The sequence below is a fragment of the Myotis nattereri genome (genome assembly GCF_964212035.1).
Source record: "Myotis nattereri genome assembly, chromosome: 1".
Lineage (NCBI taxonomy): Eukaryota > Metazoa > Chordata > Mammalia > Chiroptera > Vespertilionidae > Myotis > Myotis nattereri.
Window position 1 is genome coordinate 95,415,161 of NC_138075.1, and position 15,620 is coordinate 95,430,780.

The 15,620-nt window shown below is 37.5% G+C and overlaps 1 protein-coding gene across 1 annotated transcript in view; it reads left to right on the forward strand.

The window, feature by feature from the left end:
• ITGA8 (integrin subunit alpha 8) overlaps positions 1-15,620 on the forward strand; it is a 206,155-nt gene that overhangs the window by 36,655 nt on the left and 153,880 nt on the right. Inside the window, exons 3-5 of the mRNA XM_081087480.1 lie at positions 1,103-1,203; positions 4,007-4,130; positions 14,726-14,787. Of these exons, the coding sequence (XP_080943606.1) occupies positions 1,103-1,203; positions 4,007-4,130; positions 14,726-14,787 (287 nt within the window). The remainder of the gene's footprint in view (positions 1-1,102; positions 1,204-4,006; positions 4,131-14,725; positions 14,788-15,620) is intronic.

Below are 15,620 nucleotides of genomic sequence, written 5' to 3' on the forward strand. Positions count from 1 at the left end.
TCTTTTAGGGTTCCTAGATGAAAATAGAAATGTTTATATTTTTAATTTTATGCTGTAATCTGTAAGATCCTCTAATTCTTTGCCAATTGTGTGCATTTTGGGTAAGTATTTCCAGAACTTGCATACCATTTTAAAGAAGGAAATTCATGATTTTCTACTAACATGTCAAAATGTAAAATTCAGGTTAAAATTGAGTTTCCATGATTTATTCTTTTTTTTAAAGCCTGTAATTATATGTAAACTCAATAGAAGGTTAATTGTGTGTATATTTTGGCCTCATTTGATAGGAATTTAAAATTCATTTTGTAATGCATTTATTATAAAGTCAACGAAGAAAAGCATACATAAGGAAACGCATACCAATAAGGTACCCTAGTACAGATGTCTTTCGAAATTCATTAGCTATTACTGATGATGCTCCAGTTAGAACCATGCAGTTAGAACCACGTGGGAAATATGTTAGCAGGGAATCAAGAGTGGAAAAAAATATATCTGCTTTTTATTAAGACTTGAAGTGTGTTATAATTAGGTTGAGTTTCTCCCCAGGCAGCCCCCTTCATGCTGACATCTGCAAAGGGCATATAAAACTGTGTTGAGGTGTTATTTTCTGTGGCTATGTGGACACATGTTAACCAGTGAAAAACCAAGGTTTTGGGAGTCTTTCATGTCGATTCCTGCTAAGCCATGCTGAGAAAGCTTGTGCTTCCCCCGTTAGGGGCATTCCCATGTGTTTTACTATTGGTAAAGAATAGAAATTCTTTAGAGCAGTTATAAATGTTTGGTCTTTGATCTGATACAAATCAATGACAATAGTATAGATTTGAGAATGTCAGAATCCACAGCAGATTTATAGTTGTGTGAAAATATAAGTAGTAAAATGCTCCTTTTAAGTTAAGTGATGAAATGTCATGTTCAAATACATCTTTTTATTTGATTGGTAATGTTCTAAATGGAAAGTCAAGCTTAGACTTAGTCAAAGAGAAATGCTCCCACCTATAAAAACTGTTTTTCAAGTATTTTTAATGGATGAATTTATTATTACATACTTTTAATTGGCTGCCATATTTTACAAGTTATTAACAATTGATGTACTTCTTGTCAGACAACAGAAAGATCAGAGTTAATGGAACCAAGGAACCCATAGAGTTTAAATCGAATCAATGGTTTGGAGCAGCAGTGAGAGCTCACAGAGGGAAAGTGGTGGTGAGTATGAATCGTGGGCTGTGGGGTGGCTCTGGAAGTAAGTGTACACAGAAATGCTTTAAAAAATCAAATTTACAAAAACCCTTTCATGCAAGAACATGTCAGACTTTCAATGATAAGCTTATCAACATTTTAAAACAGAAATTGAATACTTAAAATTAAAAAATCTATTTTGCATTTTTAAACCATATGAAATAAAGCTTTTTTTTTCCCAGAAGATCAATGAGATATTTTCAAATATTTCAAAAACAACTAAGGAAGATAGGAAAATAATAGCTCCACTTTACAGAGGTACATTGAAGAGCTGATTAAAAATAGACCAGAAAAATAGGACTACTATTATTCGGATTCATTAAAAGTTAATCTATGGCGGTGTCATTGATCCTTTTAAGGACTAAAGGAAAGCTTTATTTAAAAATATAACTACTACTTACATGGTTCTCTGAGTACATTAATACTTTTTAAAATAAAATAAAAATCTCACTGCCACATAGCTTTCAACTTTAAAATGCTATGACTTCATGATTCTATTCTCTTATTATTCTGAGCAATAACATATGTCTAAATTATTGAGAAATAAATGACTGCATTAAGCTAACCGTAATTTTTTTTGTTTTGTCAGGGGACTTTTTAAAATTGTTGGCTTTAATTTCCTTACAATAATAAAGGAGTAACTTTGGTTTTTAGGATTTTTTTAAAAAGCTGTTTACATTATGATTTAATAAAGAAAATGCCTTGCTTTATTTGGTGTGTGGTTAACCCCCCAAAAGATTTTGACATAAAACAGGTAATATATAAAATATACATAGCCCTTTCTAGTTACAAACCTAGCGTTTACAATATGCTCTTGTATTGTATTTGCACTGATATAGTTCTCACATTCCAGAATTGGTAAAAAAAAATTTATGCTTTAGTGGTGTATGATTTATGTGGATTACTATTGAAAAGCTAGTTCTATCTAATAAACTATTGGAGGTTAACTTTTTTGTGGTGTTCTGTATTGATTCTTTAAGTCTTAAAAATATCTGTAACATAATTGTTGTGCTTTTATTCGATAATTGTAGATGCCTTCAGAATCATTGAAAAGAAAATCGTATGCTACATTTATAATAAAAGTGATTAATTATGAGGCATGCTTACATTTTCAAGGAAAATGCACAGGAAATAGGATAATACAGAATATATTCAAGTTAATTTTTTTATTTGAGCACTGAAACTTAGCAGAATCAAGAATTAAATTCTACTCTACGTGACATTTTTAGAACTTCAAATTTTTGGCAAACAGAAGTATCATTTTGAAGATTCTAGGTATCAAGTTGTACATATTAAGTTTGGGTCAAAGCTTAAATATATCACATCAGTTTATTTAACACTAGAGGCCTGGTGCACAAAAATTGTGCACTGGGACGGGGGGATCCCCTCAGCCCGGCCTGTGCCCTCTTGTAGTCTGGGACCCCTCAGGGGATGTCCACCTGCTGGCTTAGGCCTGCTTTCCCCAGGGATCGGGCCTAAGCCAGCAGTCAGACATCCCTCTCGTAGTCTGGTGCTCTCATAGTCTGGGATCCCTCACTCCTTACTGCCCGCCTGCAATGGAGGCAGGAGAGGCTCCTGCCACTGCCGCTGCACTAGCCAGCCATGAGCCCGGCTTCTGGCTGAGCAGCACTACCCCTGTGGGAATGCAGTGACCACCAGGGGGCAGCTCCTGTGTTGAGCGTCTGCCCCCTGGTGGTCAGTGCACATCATAGCGACTGGTTATTCCACCGTTTGATCAATTTGCATATTAGGCTTTTATTATATAGGATCAGTGTGAAACTGAGCAGCTATAAAAAGAATAACATTTTAGAGCTGACAGCGAGCAAGCACTGGAAAGAATTGTCAAGATATTTAAATTCCCTATGGTGACAGGGAAGGTGAGGCCAGCTGGCACAGTGTGGAATCACATAGGTGAATGCTTGCACTGCTCAAACCTCACCATTCGCACCTTATGTTAAATGTATTAACCACAGACTGTGTCAGTTCACTAAGAGGGCCCTAAGACAAGGGATCTTAAGAGGATTTCATATATCTTCTTTCACATTTGATATCCTTTCAAATACCATGCTCGTTAGAACCTAAGCTTCTGAAGAAGCAACCAGAATGTTCCACACATGAATCATGTTTTCCTTATTGTTGTTTAAATTAATTGTTGGTTTGCCATGAATAAAAGGCAGTAAATGAAAAATAAAGCCAAGAACACTGTGATAAAAGCTTAGTGTATCCAAAAGAAAGTCATTGTTTTTAAAAGTCTTTAGATATACCTTCAATGATAAACTAGGAGAATCCACAAAACAGAGATTTACAAACTTATCTGCATCCTTTGATCTGAGAGTAATTTCATTTAATGTGACAAAAAACAGAACTTGTTCTCATTTTAAGATGTCACACTGATTAATTCACTGTTTAAATAACCATTTGCTTTTATGTAGACCCAATTTTTAAAAAGTGTGAGTTCTTTGCTTTAATGAAATATTTACTTTTGCCAGGTTACTTTTATATAACTTAAAATCATCTGGGAAAACTGCATTTCTTTGTATATGTTTAATTTGCTCCAATTCTATGGTGCATTAATGTTAACAAATTGGCTTTGTAAATTTAATAAACTGTGACTACTGAAGTACTCATTAGCATGCTGGAGGCCAATTAATTCACCTGATAATTAACATAGTTTGTCACAGATTTAGGCATATTACTCAACAAGTCAAATCAAATCATAGTATGGGGAACCTACATCAAAAAAACATTGCTTTTCTTTGATGTTTCACAGGCTTGTGCTCCCTTATATCACTGGAGAACTCTGAAATCCACACCAGAAAAGGACCCAGTTGGCACTTGCTATGTAGCAATTCAGAATTTCAGTGCATATGCTGAGTACTCTCCTTGTCGGAACAGTAAGTTATTTTTATTCCTTGAAACTGAAATTTAGCTCAAGAGCTTTTCTGTGGTAGACAGTGCAGGTCATGTCAAAATGCCGATGGGAAAGAAAATGAGATGGGGGTAAAGTTCACTACAGTCTTACAAGATGCCTTGCTGTAACATGAGGGCCAAGTCATGGGATTCTGCTGATCCTCCTCTGTGTTTTAGAAAATTTCTGGGTTTTAGATATTTTGCGGTAGAATTGATTGGGTCCTTATCTTAGGCCTTAAACCAGCCGTGGGCAAACTACGGCCCGCGGGCCGGATCCGGCCCGTTTGAAATGAATAAAACTAAAAAAAAAAAAAAGACCGTACCCTTTTATGTAATGCTGTTTACTTTGAATTTATATTAGTTCACACAAACACTCCATCCATGCTTTTGTTCCGGCCCTCCAGTCCAGTTTAAGAACCCATTGTGGCCCTCGAGTCAAAAAGTTTGCCCACCCCTGCCTTAAACTCTTACTTGGTATTCAAAATTCACACAATAATCTAAGGAATGCTGACTGCCCACTTCTTAACCACAGGAATGGTGTTAATGAATAATAATAATAATAATAATAATATATATATATATATATATATATATATATATATATTAAACAGAGCCACTTTAAAATGGAGCCAGAGCTGCCATCCCAGAGGAACTGCCTTACACTTCTATGCCTCAACCCTTTGGAATGTTAAAACGGAAAAATACCCTGTACACTGGGCCTAAAGCAACATTGTGTCCCAAAGAACTGTTTGCAAAGATAACAAGAAAGCAGATATTATGACTACTTGACTGATGGCTACTGGATTGAAAATTAAAAACATTGTTTAGAATTAGCGTCACTCTGTTAGCTTTGCTGTGCCATTTATGCGTTCCTTCTATTTATGTAATTGCTCCCCTTCCCCTTCTCATAAATACCCCTAGCCTTTGTTTCCTAATCAGAACAATATTTGGGCTTTTGCCTGAACCAGTAATTCCCAAATAGCTATTGCTTTTTACCTTAAGTAAATGCTTGTTGCCTGTCACTCTGTAAGGCCTTGTATTTTTCCGTGAACATTCATGCTTGGACCTGGGGACACACTGCATGCCAGTGGCTGTCCAGCCTGTGCTCTCAATGGCTGTTGCTTTCTTTGGCAGCTGTGTACGCAGGTTATCTGCATGATACAACTTTCTCCTCTAGGTATCTAATCCTCGCTTTTTCAAAAAGACTCTCTGCACGTAGGGTCCTCATCTCATTTGGTAGTTCTAGGAATCTTCCAGTGCCATCTCCGGGGCACTGCTGTTTAATCACTTCATATTGGTGGCATACCCAAGGACATTGGGACATTATTAGTGATTGTTTCATACACTCAGAGTCCTCGTGCACTTTTCAATTTTTCTGTGTATCCCATAGGTCATTGGAATTTATCAAGAAGCAACCAAAGGATTTTTATCCTTTTTCTTGATAATTCCCAAGACCACATTGAGGAAAATGGCATTAGAAAGATAATTCTAGTGGATGGTTTCAGGGTATTGATTTTTTAAAACTCAATCCTAATTAGATTCCCAAAACTATAAGTAAAATTTCCCTATTTCAGTTACTATTTTTAAAATTCAAGATTTCTTTAGACAAGATAATGAGCAAGTATCAGAAATAAATCGTGAAGATAAAGAATAGACAGTGACAAAAGAAGGTTAATAAAGGGACTGCTGAGAGTTAGAGATCTAAATGATTGGGAGTGGAACAGCTAACTTTGATGGTTTTGGGTGAGGATTTTGGCACGAAAAAGATTATGATTTCATGTTTTAAAATACCAAAATAAGTTATCCACTTTCTTATATCATGACAAATGTCAGTTGAATGAATATCAGTGAAATTAGGTCACTGCCCAGGCAGGCATGGCTCAGTGGTTACGAATGCCGGCCTGCAGATGAAGGGATTGAGGGTGAGGTTCCAATCAATGGCACATACTGGGTTCATTCTCTGGGGCGAGGGGCAAATCCAGGAGGCAACCAATCAATATGTCTCTCTCACATTGATGTTTCTTTCCCTCTCTCCCCCCCTCCCTCCCTCCTTCCCTTTCACTGTCTCTAAAAAAAATCAGTGGAAAAAAGTGTCCTCAGGTGAAGATTAACAAAAAAAAATTGGATTTCATTTTAAATGATTTTAAAAGAGGGATTTCTTATAGATAATAAGAATCAATTATGTAATCATTCAACACATGTTTACTGAACCCATTGAGCACTAATTATTTTATGTTTAGGGATTAAGGCACAGAAAAAGAGAAAACAAACCCCTGTCTTTAAGAAACTTACATTGAAGGGCGGGAGGGGACGACAGACAAAAAATATGCAAATAAATAAGTTCAGATCCCACAATTCTACTTCTGAGTATTTATCTGAAGGAAATTAAATCACAATATTGAAAAGACACCTACACCCCAATGTTCACTACAACATTATTTATATTATCCAAGACAGAAATAAACTTAGTGGTAATCGACAGATGAATGGATAAAGAAAATATGGTATACATACACAATGGAATATTACTCAGCCACAAAAAGAAGAAAATCCTGCCATTTGTGACAATATGGATGGACCTGGAAGCCATTATGTTAAGTGAAATAAGCCAGACAGAGAAAGACAATACTGTATGGTCTCATTTATATGCAAAATCTTAAAAAATAAAACCAGACTCACAGATACAGAGAGCAGATTGGTGGTTGCCAATGGTGGTGGTGATGGAGGGAGCTAAAAGGGTGAAGGTCGTGAAAAGGTTCAAACTTCCAGTTATAAGATAAATCCTAAGGATGCAATGTACAACATAATTTGTAAATATAGTTAACAATACTATATCATATGTTTGAAAGTTGCTAAGACAGTATATCTTAAAAACTCTCATCACAAGAAAAACAAAAAACCATACTATGTGTGGTGATGGCTGTTAACTAAACTTATTGTGGTGATCATTTCACAATATATACATATATCAAATTATGTTGTACACCTTGGACTAGTACAGTGTTATATCAAGTTTATCTCAATAACAATTTTTAAAGAATAAATAAGTTTCTAATATAATCTCAGGTAGTGAAGAGTGCTACCAAGAAAAATATAGCAAGTCAAGAGAGAGGAGTGACATGGCCTGGGTGGAGAGAGGAACTTTTAACAGGACCATGGGAAGGGCTCTCTTCGCAAATGCTTACGGAAGTAGGGAAATGGGGCGCTTTCCAGGCATCGGCTACAGCAAGAAGAGATGTATTTTGTGCCATGTTCCACTGAAGGTACTGTGTTCCTGCATTCAGTAAGAAGTTGTTGTTATTAGCTATAAAAGTCAGGTGGAAAGATAAATCCCTAACCTACCCAGAAAATAAATGGTAGAGCTGAGATTCAATACTGAACTTGTTTCATCAATTTTTACACCTCTCCACATCATACTTCTCATGACTTACTAAAGATACTGTCAGCAGCCACGGGAATGGCACCAGGTGTTAAACTGATGGGATCAGACCAGACTTGGTTCAGCAATTTCAGTACTTGAGTTCTGGCTAGGAAAGAATTCAGAGCCAAGACTCAAACTATAAGAGAACATTTACTTAGAAAGTCACAGAGGTGGAAGAAATGGCTCAGGAAACAAGTTACAGAGGCAAAAGAAGGGCCCTTGGAGTTTGGAGTTCAGGAGTGAGAAAGGTAAAGGTGACTCCCTGTGGGGAAGGAGAGAGAAAGGCGGAGAGGGCAGGCACTGTTGGGCTTCCAGGAATGAGAGCGCCTGGGTCCTCTGTCCTAAGGGTGGAGATTTTAGGGCAGGTCCCAGGGGAAGGATTCAATAGAATATTCAGCAGTTTTCCAGGCGTGTCCTTTCAGGGCAAGGGGTCCTTATTCAATGCAGCTGGTCCTGAGGTCAGCCTCTTTGCTTGTCTGGTTTTGCTTCTTTTCTGGGTCTGGGGCTGAAATACAACTGAGGCCTAGATGTTATGTCTAGCGAGGAAAGGTCAGGGGGTCTAAACTGCCTCCAGTGTTATGCTAGGGAAGGAAAGGTTACCCTGGGGTTGAGGTCCAAACCTCCAATTGTCTGGTGCTAGGAACCGGGCTTTCTGCCCTGGTGACCTCCTGTACCTGGCCATGCTCTGCTCATGTCTATCTAACTGCCAACTACAACACTTCCCCATAAGAGTAAACTATCCTCGCTAAAATGCTGAGTCCATCCTTCACAGGTGTCTTGCCTTGATGATATATTCTTCTAACTAATGTACGGGATAATCATTTGTAAAATTGGTCACTGCTTTTTGTTCTGCCATTTCCCCCCTCACCTTATAATATGTTTATTGATTTTAGAGAGAAGGAAAGGGAGGGAAAGAGAAAGAGAAAGAGAAAGAGAAAGAGAAAGAGAAAGAGAAAGAGAAAGAGAAAGAGAAAGAGAAAGAGGAAGAGAAAGAGAAAGAGAGACATCGATCCGTTGCCTATTGTAGGCACCCCAACAGGGAATGGACTGAAACCCAGGCATATGTCCAGACTGGGAATTGAACCCTTGACCTTTCAGTATACAGGACGACACTCCAACCAAATGAGCCACACCAGCTAGGGCCATTCTGCTTTTTTATCTGACTGCCTATATGATGAGAGAGCTCAGATTAAAATTCAGCATGTGGCATCTAGATGTGTGGGGAATTCATTTGGTTTCACATCCTCCTACTAGTCTTTCTCCAACCATGAGTATTTCTTCTCCCACCAATCCACCTAAGGAGCAGACTTCCTGTCCTCAGGAGTTCACAGTTTATTAGCACAAAGCCAGCTTGTTCATGAGCATATGGTCAATCTCGCAGAACAGGAACATCAGCAATATTATTTTCACAAAACAGAATTTAAAGAGTGCTCTCATGTTCATTCTACACCACAACCCCCTCCACTGTTAGTGTGAGCAATGTGGACGCTAATAGGCTCATTCATATTAATGGCAGGCTGATAGCTCCTACTTTAGTCATTCATAAATCAGGTGGAGATGGTTAACACACATCCTTCATTCTACTTTGAAAGCCAACAAAAAATAGTGAACAGTCAGCATGATTCCCTTGACCTGAGTTCACTCTGCAACATAACTGTAAATTTACAGATGCTCTGAAGTTACAGGAGGAAAGATTCCTTCAGCCATCATGAACTATAATTCTAAGAGAGAAACTTACTTTATAAAAGAAGGAACCCACATTCTATTATAATCACCACTTAAACATTTGAAGTTGGCTCTTTTCTCAATAAATTTTAAGAAAAATTACTATTTTCTCTTATTTTTTCAATTTCCTATTTGAAGCATGGTCATATATTTCCTCTTTTGAATAATTTACACTGTTAAAAATAAAAACATCAGAGTTGATTTAAAAAAAGATTTTTAGAAAGGTTTATGCATTAAAAAATACATGTCTGAAATATACTCAAGATTGCATATATATGTTTACATAATTATATACCACTTATTCACATCTATTACTGGATGCATACAAGTATTTATACACATGAATTTCTGATGAGACAGATATTTGATGTTTTAAAGATGAGCATTTAGGGAGCTTTATAGCATTCATTACTAAAAAGCACAAAATATAGTTATAAAGAACATATTTTGTCACCCTGGCTGGTGTGGTTTAGTTGGTTGGAGTGTTATCCCATACACTGAAAAGTTTGGATTCCATTCCTAGTCAGGGCACATAACTAGGTTGCAGGTTCAATCCCCAGTTGCACATACAGGAAGGCAACTGAGCAGTATTTCTATATCACACCGATGTTTCTCTCTCTTTCTCTCTCCCTTGCCCTTTAACTAAAAAAAATAAAAATAAAATAAAAATCAACGAATATTTCCTCAGGTAAGAATTTTAAAAAAGAACAACCAAAAAAACAGCCTGGCTGGTATAGCTCAGTGGTTGAGCATTGACCTATGAACCAGGAGATCATGGGTTGATTTTTGGTCAGGGCAGGTGCTCGGGTTTCAGGCTTAATTCCCAATGAGGGGCATGCAGGAGGCAGCTGATCAATGATTCTCTCTCATCATTGGTGTTTCCATCTCTCCCACTCTCTTTCTCTCTGAAATCAACAAAAAATATATTTAAAAAAAGAACAAATTTTGTTAATACACATTGTAAGGTGACATGCACTTAAAAATTTGTTAAGAGCTCTGGCTGTTGTGGCTTAGTTGGTTGGGCATTGTCCCATATACCAAAAGATTGCCAGTTTGATTCCTAGTCGAGGCACATGTCCAAGTTGTGGGCTTGATTCCTGGTGGAGGGCATGTGGGAAATAGCTGATCAATGTTTTACTCTCACATTGATGTTTATCTCTCTCCCTTCCCACCCCCCTTCCCAAAAATCAATACAAAATCTTAAAAAAAATTGTTAAGTCTTAAGGGGTTTGGTTCAGTGGATGGAGCATCAACCTGCGGACTGACTGGTCCCAGGTTCGGTTCCAGTCAAGGGCATGTACCTTGGTTGTGGGCACATCCCTAGTAGAGGTGTACAGGAAGCAGCCGATCGATGTTTCTCTCTCATTGATGTTTCTAACTCTCTATCCCTCTCCCTTCCTCTCTGTAAAAAATCGATACAATATATTTAAAAAATTGTTAAAAGGGTAGGGTCAAGATGGCAGAGTAAGTAAACGCAGTATTCACATCCTCCCAAAACAACATCAAAATTAAAACTAAACTACAGAACAACCATCATTCAGAACTGCCTGAAATCTAGCTGAGTAGTAGGAAGGGCAGAGATTTGAGGTGGTCCCAGCTTCTCACCAGTCTTCCAAGGCCAGGGTTCCAGTGCCAGGAAAAGAAGTTTCTATAACTTCTAGCTGTGAAAATCAGCAGGAATTGTGGCTGAGAAGGAGGGCTCCTAGAGGCCCAGGCAGGTCCTCTTAGTGGGCCTGTACACAGACTCATTTCCTCTGAGCTCAAGTGCTTGGACAGCAGCTTGAAAGGCACCAGGGAAATATGGGGAGGATCAGGAGGGGCAGCTTTCTCTTAGACAGAAGTGCTGGCAGAGGCCATTGTTCCTTTTCTGAACACTTCCTCCATAGAGTCAGCAGCGGGGCACCATATCTTAGTCTCCATCAACTAGGCTATCACTGCCCCCACCTGTGATTCCCTGAGACCCCCCCCCCACTTCCAAGAACTTGTGGGCCCACCCAAGGCTGTTTCCAGTGGCTTTTCCATATGTATGGCCTTTCTTGGCTCATGCTTTAGACCAGCGGTCACCAACTGGTGGTCCGCAGACTACTGGTGGTCTGTGAAGTCTGAAAGGTTGACGCTGCTGCCTTAGACTTTTCTAAAATCTCTCAAACAAGCAGCACCAGGCTTTAGCATGCCCCATACCTCTCACTAAGTGGCCTCAAGCCTGGCACTAGAGGCAGACATGGTTCACAGCTTGAGCCCTTTTAGGCACCTCAAAGGCCAGTACAAGTAGCAGCCATCTGCAGGTGGCTTTGTAGTTTATGCTGGGTGGCCAGAGGGAGTGGGTGATCATGGCCTGTATCTCCCTGGAGGCCCTAGAGCCAGAACACCCAGTGGACAGCTTTAGAACATGTTGAAGCAGCACCCACCCACCTCCACAAGCAACAGATTCAGGAGGTGGACTCAGTGGGACCAGAGCCCTGCTGAAGTAAGTCTTGCCTGTGGGTTGGGTCCCTGCACAGCTGATCCTCTGTGTTGATCACAGTCAGTCCTTGCAGCTGACTGGCCTGGCGGTAAGTCTTTCCCACTGACATACCATCCACAATCAAGGCTCAACTACAGCAGGAGAATATACATATCCCACATAGAGAAAGGGAGGGACATACCTGAGTGCCCAGCTTGGGTGAATGGTGAGGCTGTGCCACTGGATCCTATAGGACACCTCCTATATTAGGCCCTCTACCAAGCCCAAACGATGTAGCAGCTCTACCTAATACATAATTACACAGGGAGGCTGCCAAAATGAGAAGACAAAGAAACATGGCCCAAATAAAATAATAGAACAACAATTCAGAAGAAGAACTAAACAAAATGGAGACAAGCAATCTACTAGATACAGAGTTCAAAACACTGGTTACAAGAATGCAAAACACTGGTTACAAGAATGCTCAGTGAACTTAGGGGAAGAATAGGTGTATTTAGTAAAAATTTAAACAGCATATAAATGGGCATGGAAATCATAAAAAAGAACTAGTCAGAAATGAAGGATGAACTAACTGAAATAAATAATAATTTACAGGGAATCAGCAGTAAAGAATAAAAAAAAATGAGGATACCATCTAGAGCCTCTGGGACAACTTCAGATGTACAAACATTTGTTTCATGGGGGTACCAGAAGAAAAAGAGAAAGAGCAAGGAATTGAAAGCCTATTTGAAGAAATAATGACAGAAAGCTCCCCTAACTTGTTGAAAGAAATAGACATGTAAGTGCAGGAAGTACAGAGTCCCAAACAAGATGAATCCAAAGAGGCCCATACTAACACACATCATGATTAAGATGCAAAAGGTTAAAGACAAAGAGAGAATCTTAAAAGCAGCAAGAGAAAAGCAGTTAGTTACCTACAAGGAAGCTCACGTAAGAATGTCAGCTGATTTCTCAACAGAAACTTTCCAGGCCAGAGGGATTGTCAAGAAATATTCAAAGTGATGAAAGCAAGGACCTACATCCAATATTACTCTACCTAGAAAAGCTATCATCTAGGATTGAAGGACATATAAAGAGCTTCCTAAATAAGAAAAAGCTAAAGGAGTTTATCACCACCAAAACAGTATTAGATGAAATGTTGAAGGTCTTCTTTAAGAAAAAAAATAAAAATATGAATAATAAAATGGCAATAAATACATGTCTATCAACAATTGAATCTGAAAAACAAAATAAAGGAACAAGCAGTACAGAAACAGATCATAGATACAGAAAATATTTTGATGGTTGGAAGGATTTGGGAGGGATGGGTGAAAAGATGAAGGGATTAAGAAGTACTTATTTGTTGTTGCTGAATATTCATGGACATGTAAAGTACAGCATAAGGAAAATAGTCAGTATTCTAAGAACTATGTATGGTTTCAGACAGGTATTTATTGGGATGGTCACATAGCAAGTTATGTAATGTCTAACCACTGGGGTGTACTAACTGAATGTCCTAATGTACTAATGTACTAATCTGAAACTAATAAAATATTGCATGTCAACTGTAATTGAAACATAAAAAAAATATTTAAAAAAGAAAATGTAAAAATTTGTTAAGAGCGTAAACTCATATCAACTGTTTTTAATACACACACAAAAATAACAACAAAAAGCAAGGGACACAATTTAGAAGGTGACAGTGCTGGTGGTATTATGGATGTATGCATATGTCCAAACTCACCAAGCTGTATACATTAAAAAGTATAATTTTTTTTTGTATATTGAGTATACCTTAATAAAGCTGAAATAAGACCTTAGCTTAAATACACAAAGCATTAATTGACATTTGAATTAAAAACAGATCTCATAAAAAACTACAGTGTATGAGGTAGAAAACTATTTTAAAATATAAAAGCAGCATCTGGAAAGAATGGATGATGACAATGCTAAAATTAACTAAGTAATGACAAAAGAAACCCAAAACAAAACCGAAAACATTCTAGGAAGAGCTGGAAAGACCAGATCCATTTTTTAAAAGCTTCTGGAAGATGCACATGCCCAGCCTATACATTTTTCCTGTGATGGTGTGCATTTCCTTTCCTGCCTGCTTACTTTAGTTTCCACTCAGGAATATCCTTGATAAGAGAGAAGTAATATTATTTACATATTCCTATCCAGCCATATAATGATTAAGGTCATCCCCACTGAACTACATTTTGGTTTTAATTTCAGCACTTTAGAAGTTGTAGGGAACTCCTTTAAAGTATAAGTGACAAGTAGTAAATTCCTGATCCAAATGTCCTAGAGACTTTTTATAACAATATCTAGGGAATCCACGTGTTGGCCACTCTATAAGATCCTATTGGACATTCAGTTAGTGAATTATATTGGATAGGGTACAAAATAAGCCATTACTAGAGAGTTTTCTCTTTGTGAACACTAGCATTGCAGTGTTCATGTGAGATTCATTGTAACCAGAAATACAATTTCCAAATTGACTTTACTAATGACAATAGAATATGTTAAAGTTTAATTCCTGTTAGAGAGGATCAAAATTGAAATCCTATTGGTGACCCCAGAACAGAAAGTATCCACCCAGGTGACCACATTCAGCTCCCCTTTCTCAATAGGTCATTGCCTTTAAGAATGACATGTTCGGCTTCACTAGGAACATGTGGGCAACACAGAAACACATTGCTGCCACTTGGAAAATAATTAGAGATGGAGATTTTTATTTCCTCAAACAAACATGAGTTCTAAAACCCAATATAATAATTCCAAGGGACATTATTCCCGTGGATATTCATCTAGATTAGAATCATGTTATTTAGGACAGGAAAATAGACCGAAATATGTTTAATAAATTACTTGGAATGAATTTAGAAATAAATATAAACCACATATGGACAATTTTGCATTTAGAAGTCTATAGAGAAAACGACAGAATATCCTGAATTGATTATTAACATGTATTTTGATTATTCTAGGTAATGCTGATCCTGAAGGTCAGGGTTACTGCCAAGCAGGATTTAGTCTGGATTTTTATAAGGTGAATTCCTTTGGTCTTGTAGCTTCTAATATTATCTTATCTGCTTGATTTTTGTTTTACCTCACCTCCCACTCCCACTCCCACCCACAACCCCTCAGTAACCATCACCACCAAAATAAACTGTAGGTCTGTATCTAGCTTCTTTTGACAACTTTAATCTTTATTGTTTACTTTTTATTTCTATTAAAGTAATCTATGTACATGACAACCTATTAAAATTATACAAAAATACATATGATGAAAAAAACAGTTTTTTCTTCCTACCCCTTGAGGTTGTCATTTTTTTTTTTTAATGAAAAAGAAATCTCAAAAACTCAATAGAGAAATGTGCTTCTGAAAAGTTAACAAGAATATATAAATTGTTTTATTTCTTCCCTGTAATTGACTGGCTTAACATGTTAAAATTCACATATCCTTTCACAAAATTAAAAACAGAGTTGTCTAGTGAGAATATAGGAGGCAAATATTCCATGGTTTTAAAAATAGTATAAATTTCATCAACATTGTTGTCTTTTTTTCTTTCCCCACTGAAAGTTAAGGATGCAGAGGATAGAAGGTGGGGTTGTAAATAAGAAAGAAAATTTGTATTTGCTAGTTTTTGTTCTCTCTCTTGGGAAAGGTGGGCTTGCAAGTGTATGGAAAAAATAGGCATTACTGTGGCCTTGAGATAAATAGAAACTGAATTTTCATTTTATTGCCAAGGCTCAAAAGGCCATGTCTGCTAATTGTTCATAAATATGTAGATAATTTGCTTACCTGAGGCAGTGCCAAATAACTGAAATTATATATTCTCAAGGGAGAGAATTCAACTCACTTAGTTAAGTCAAATTAAA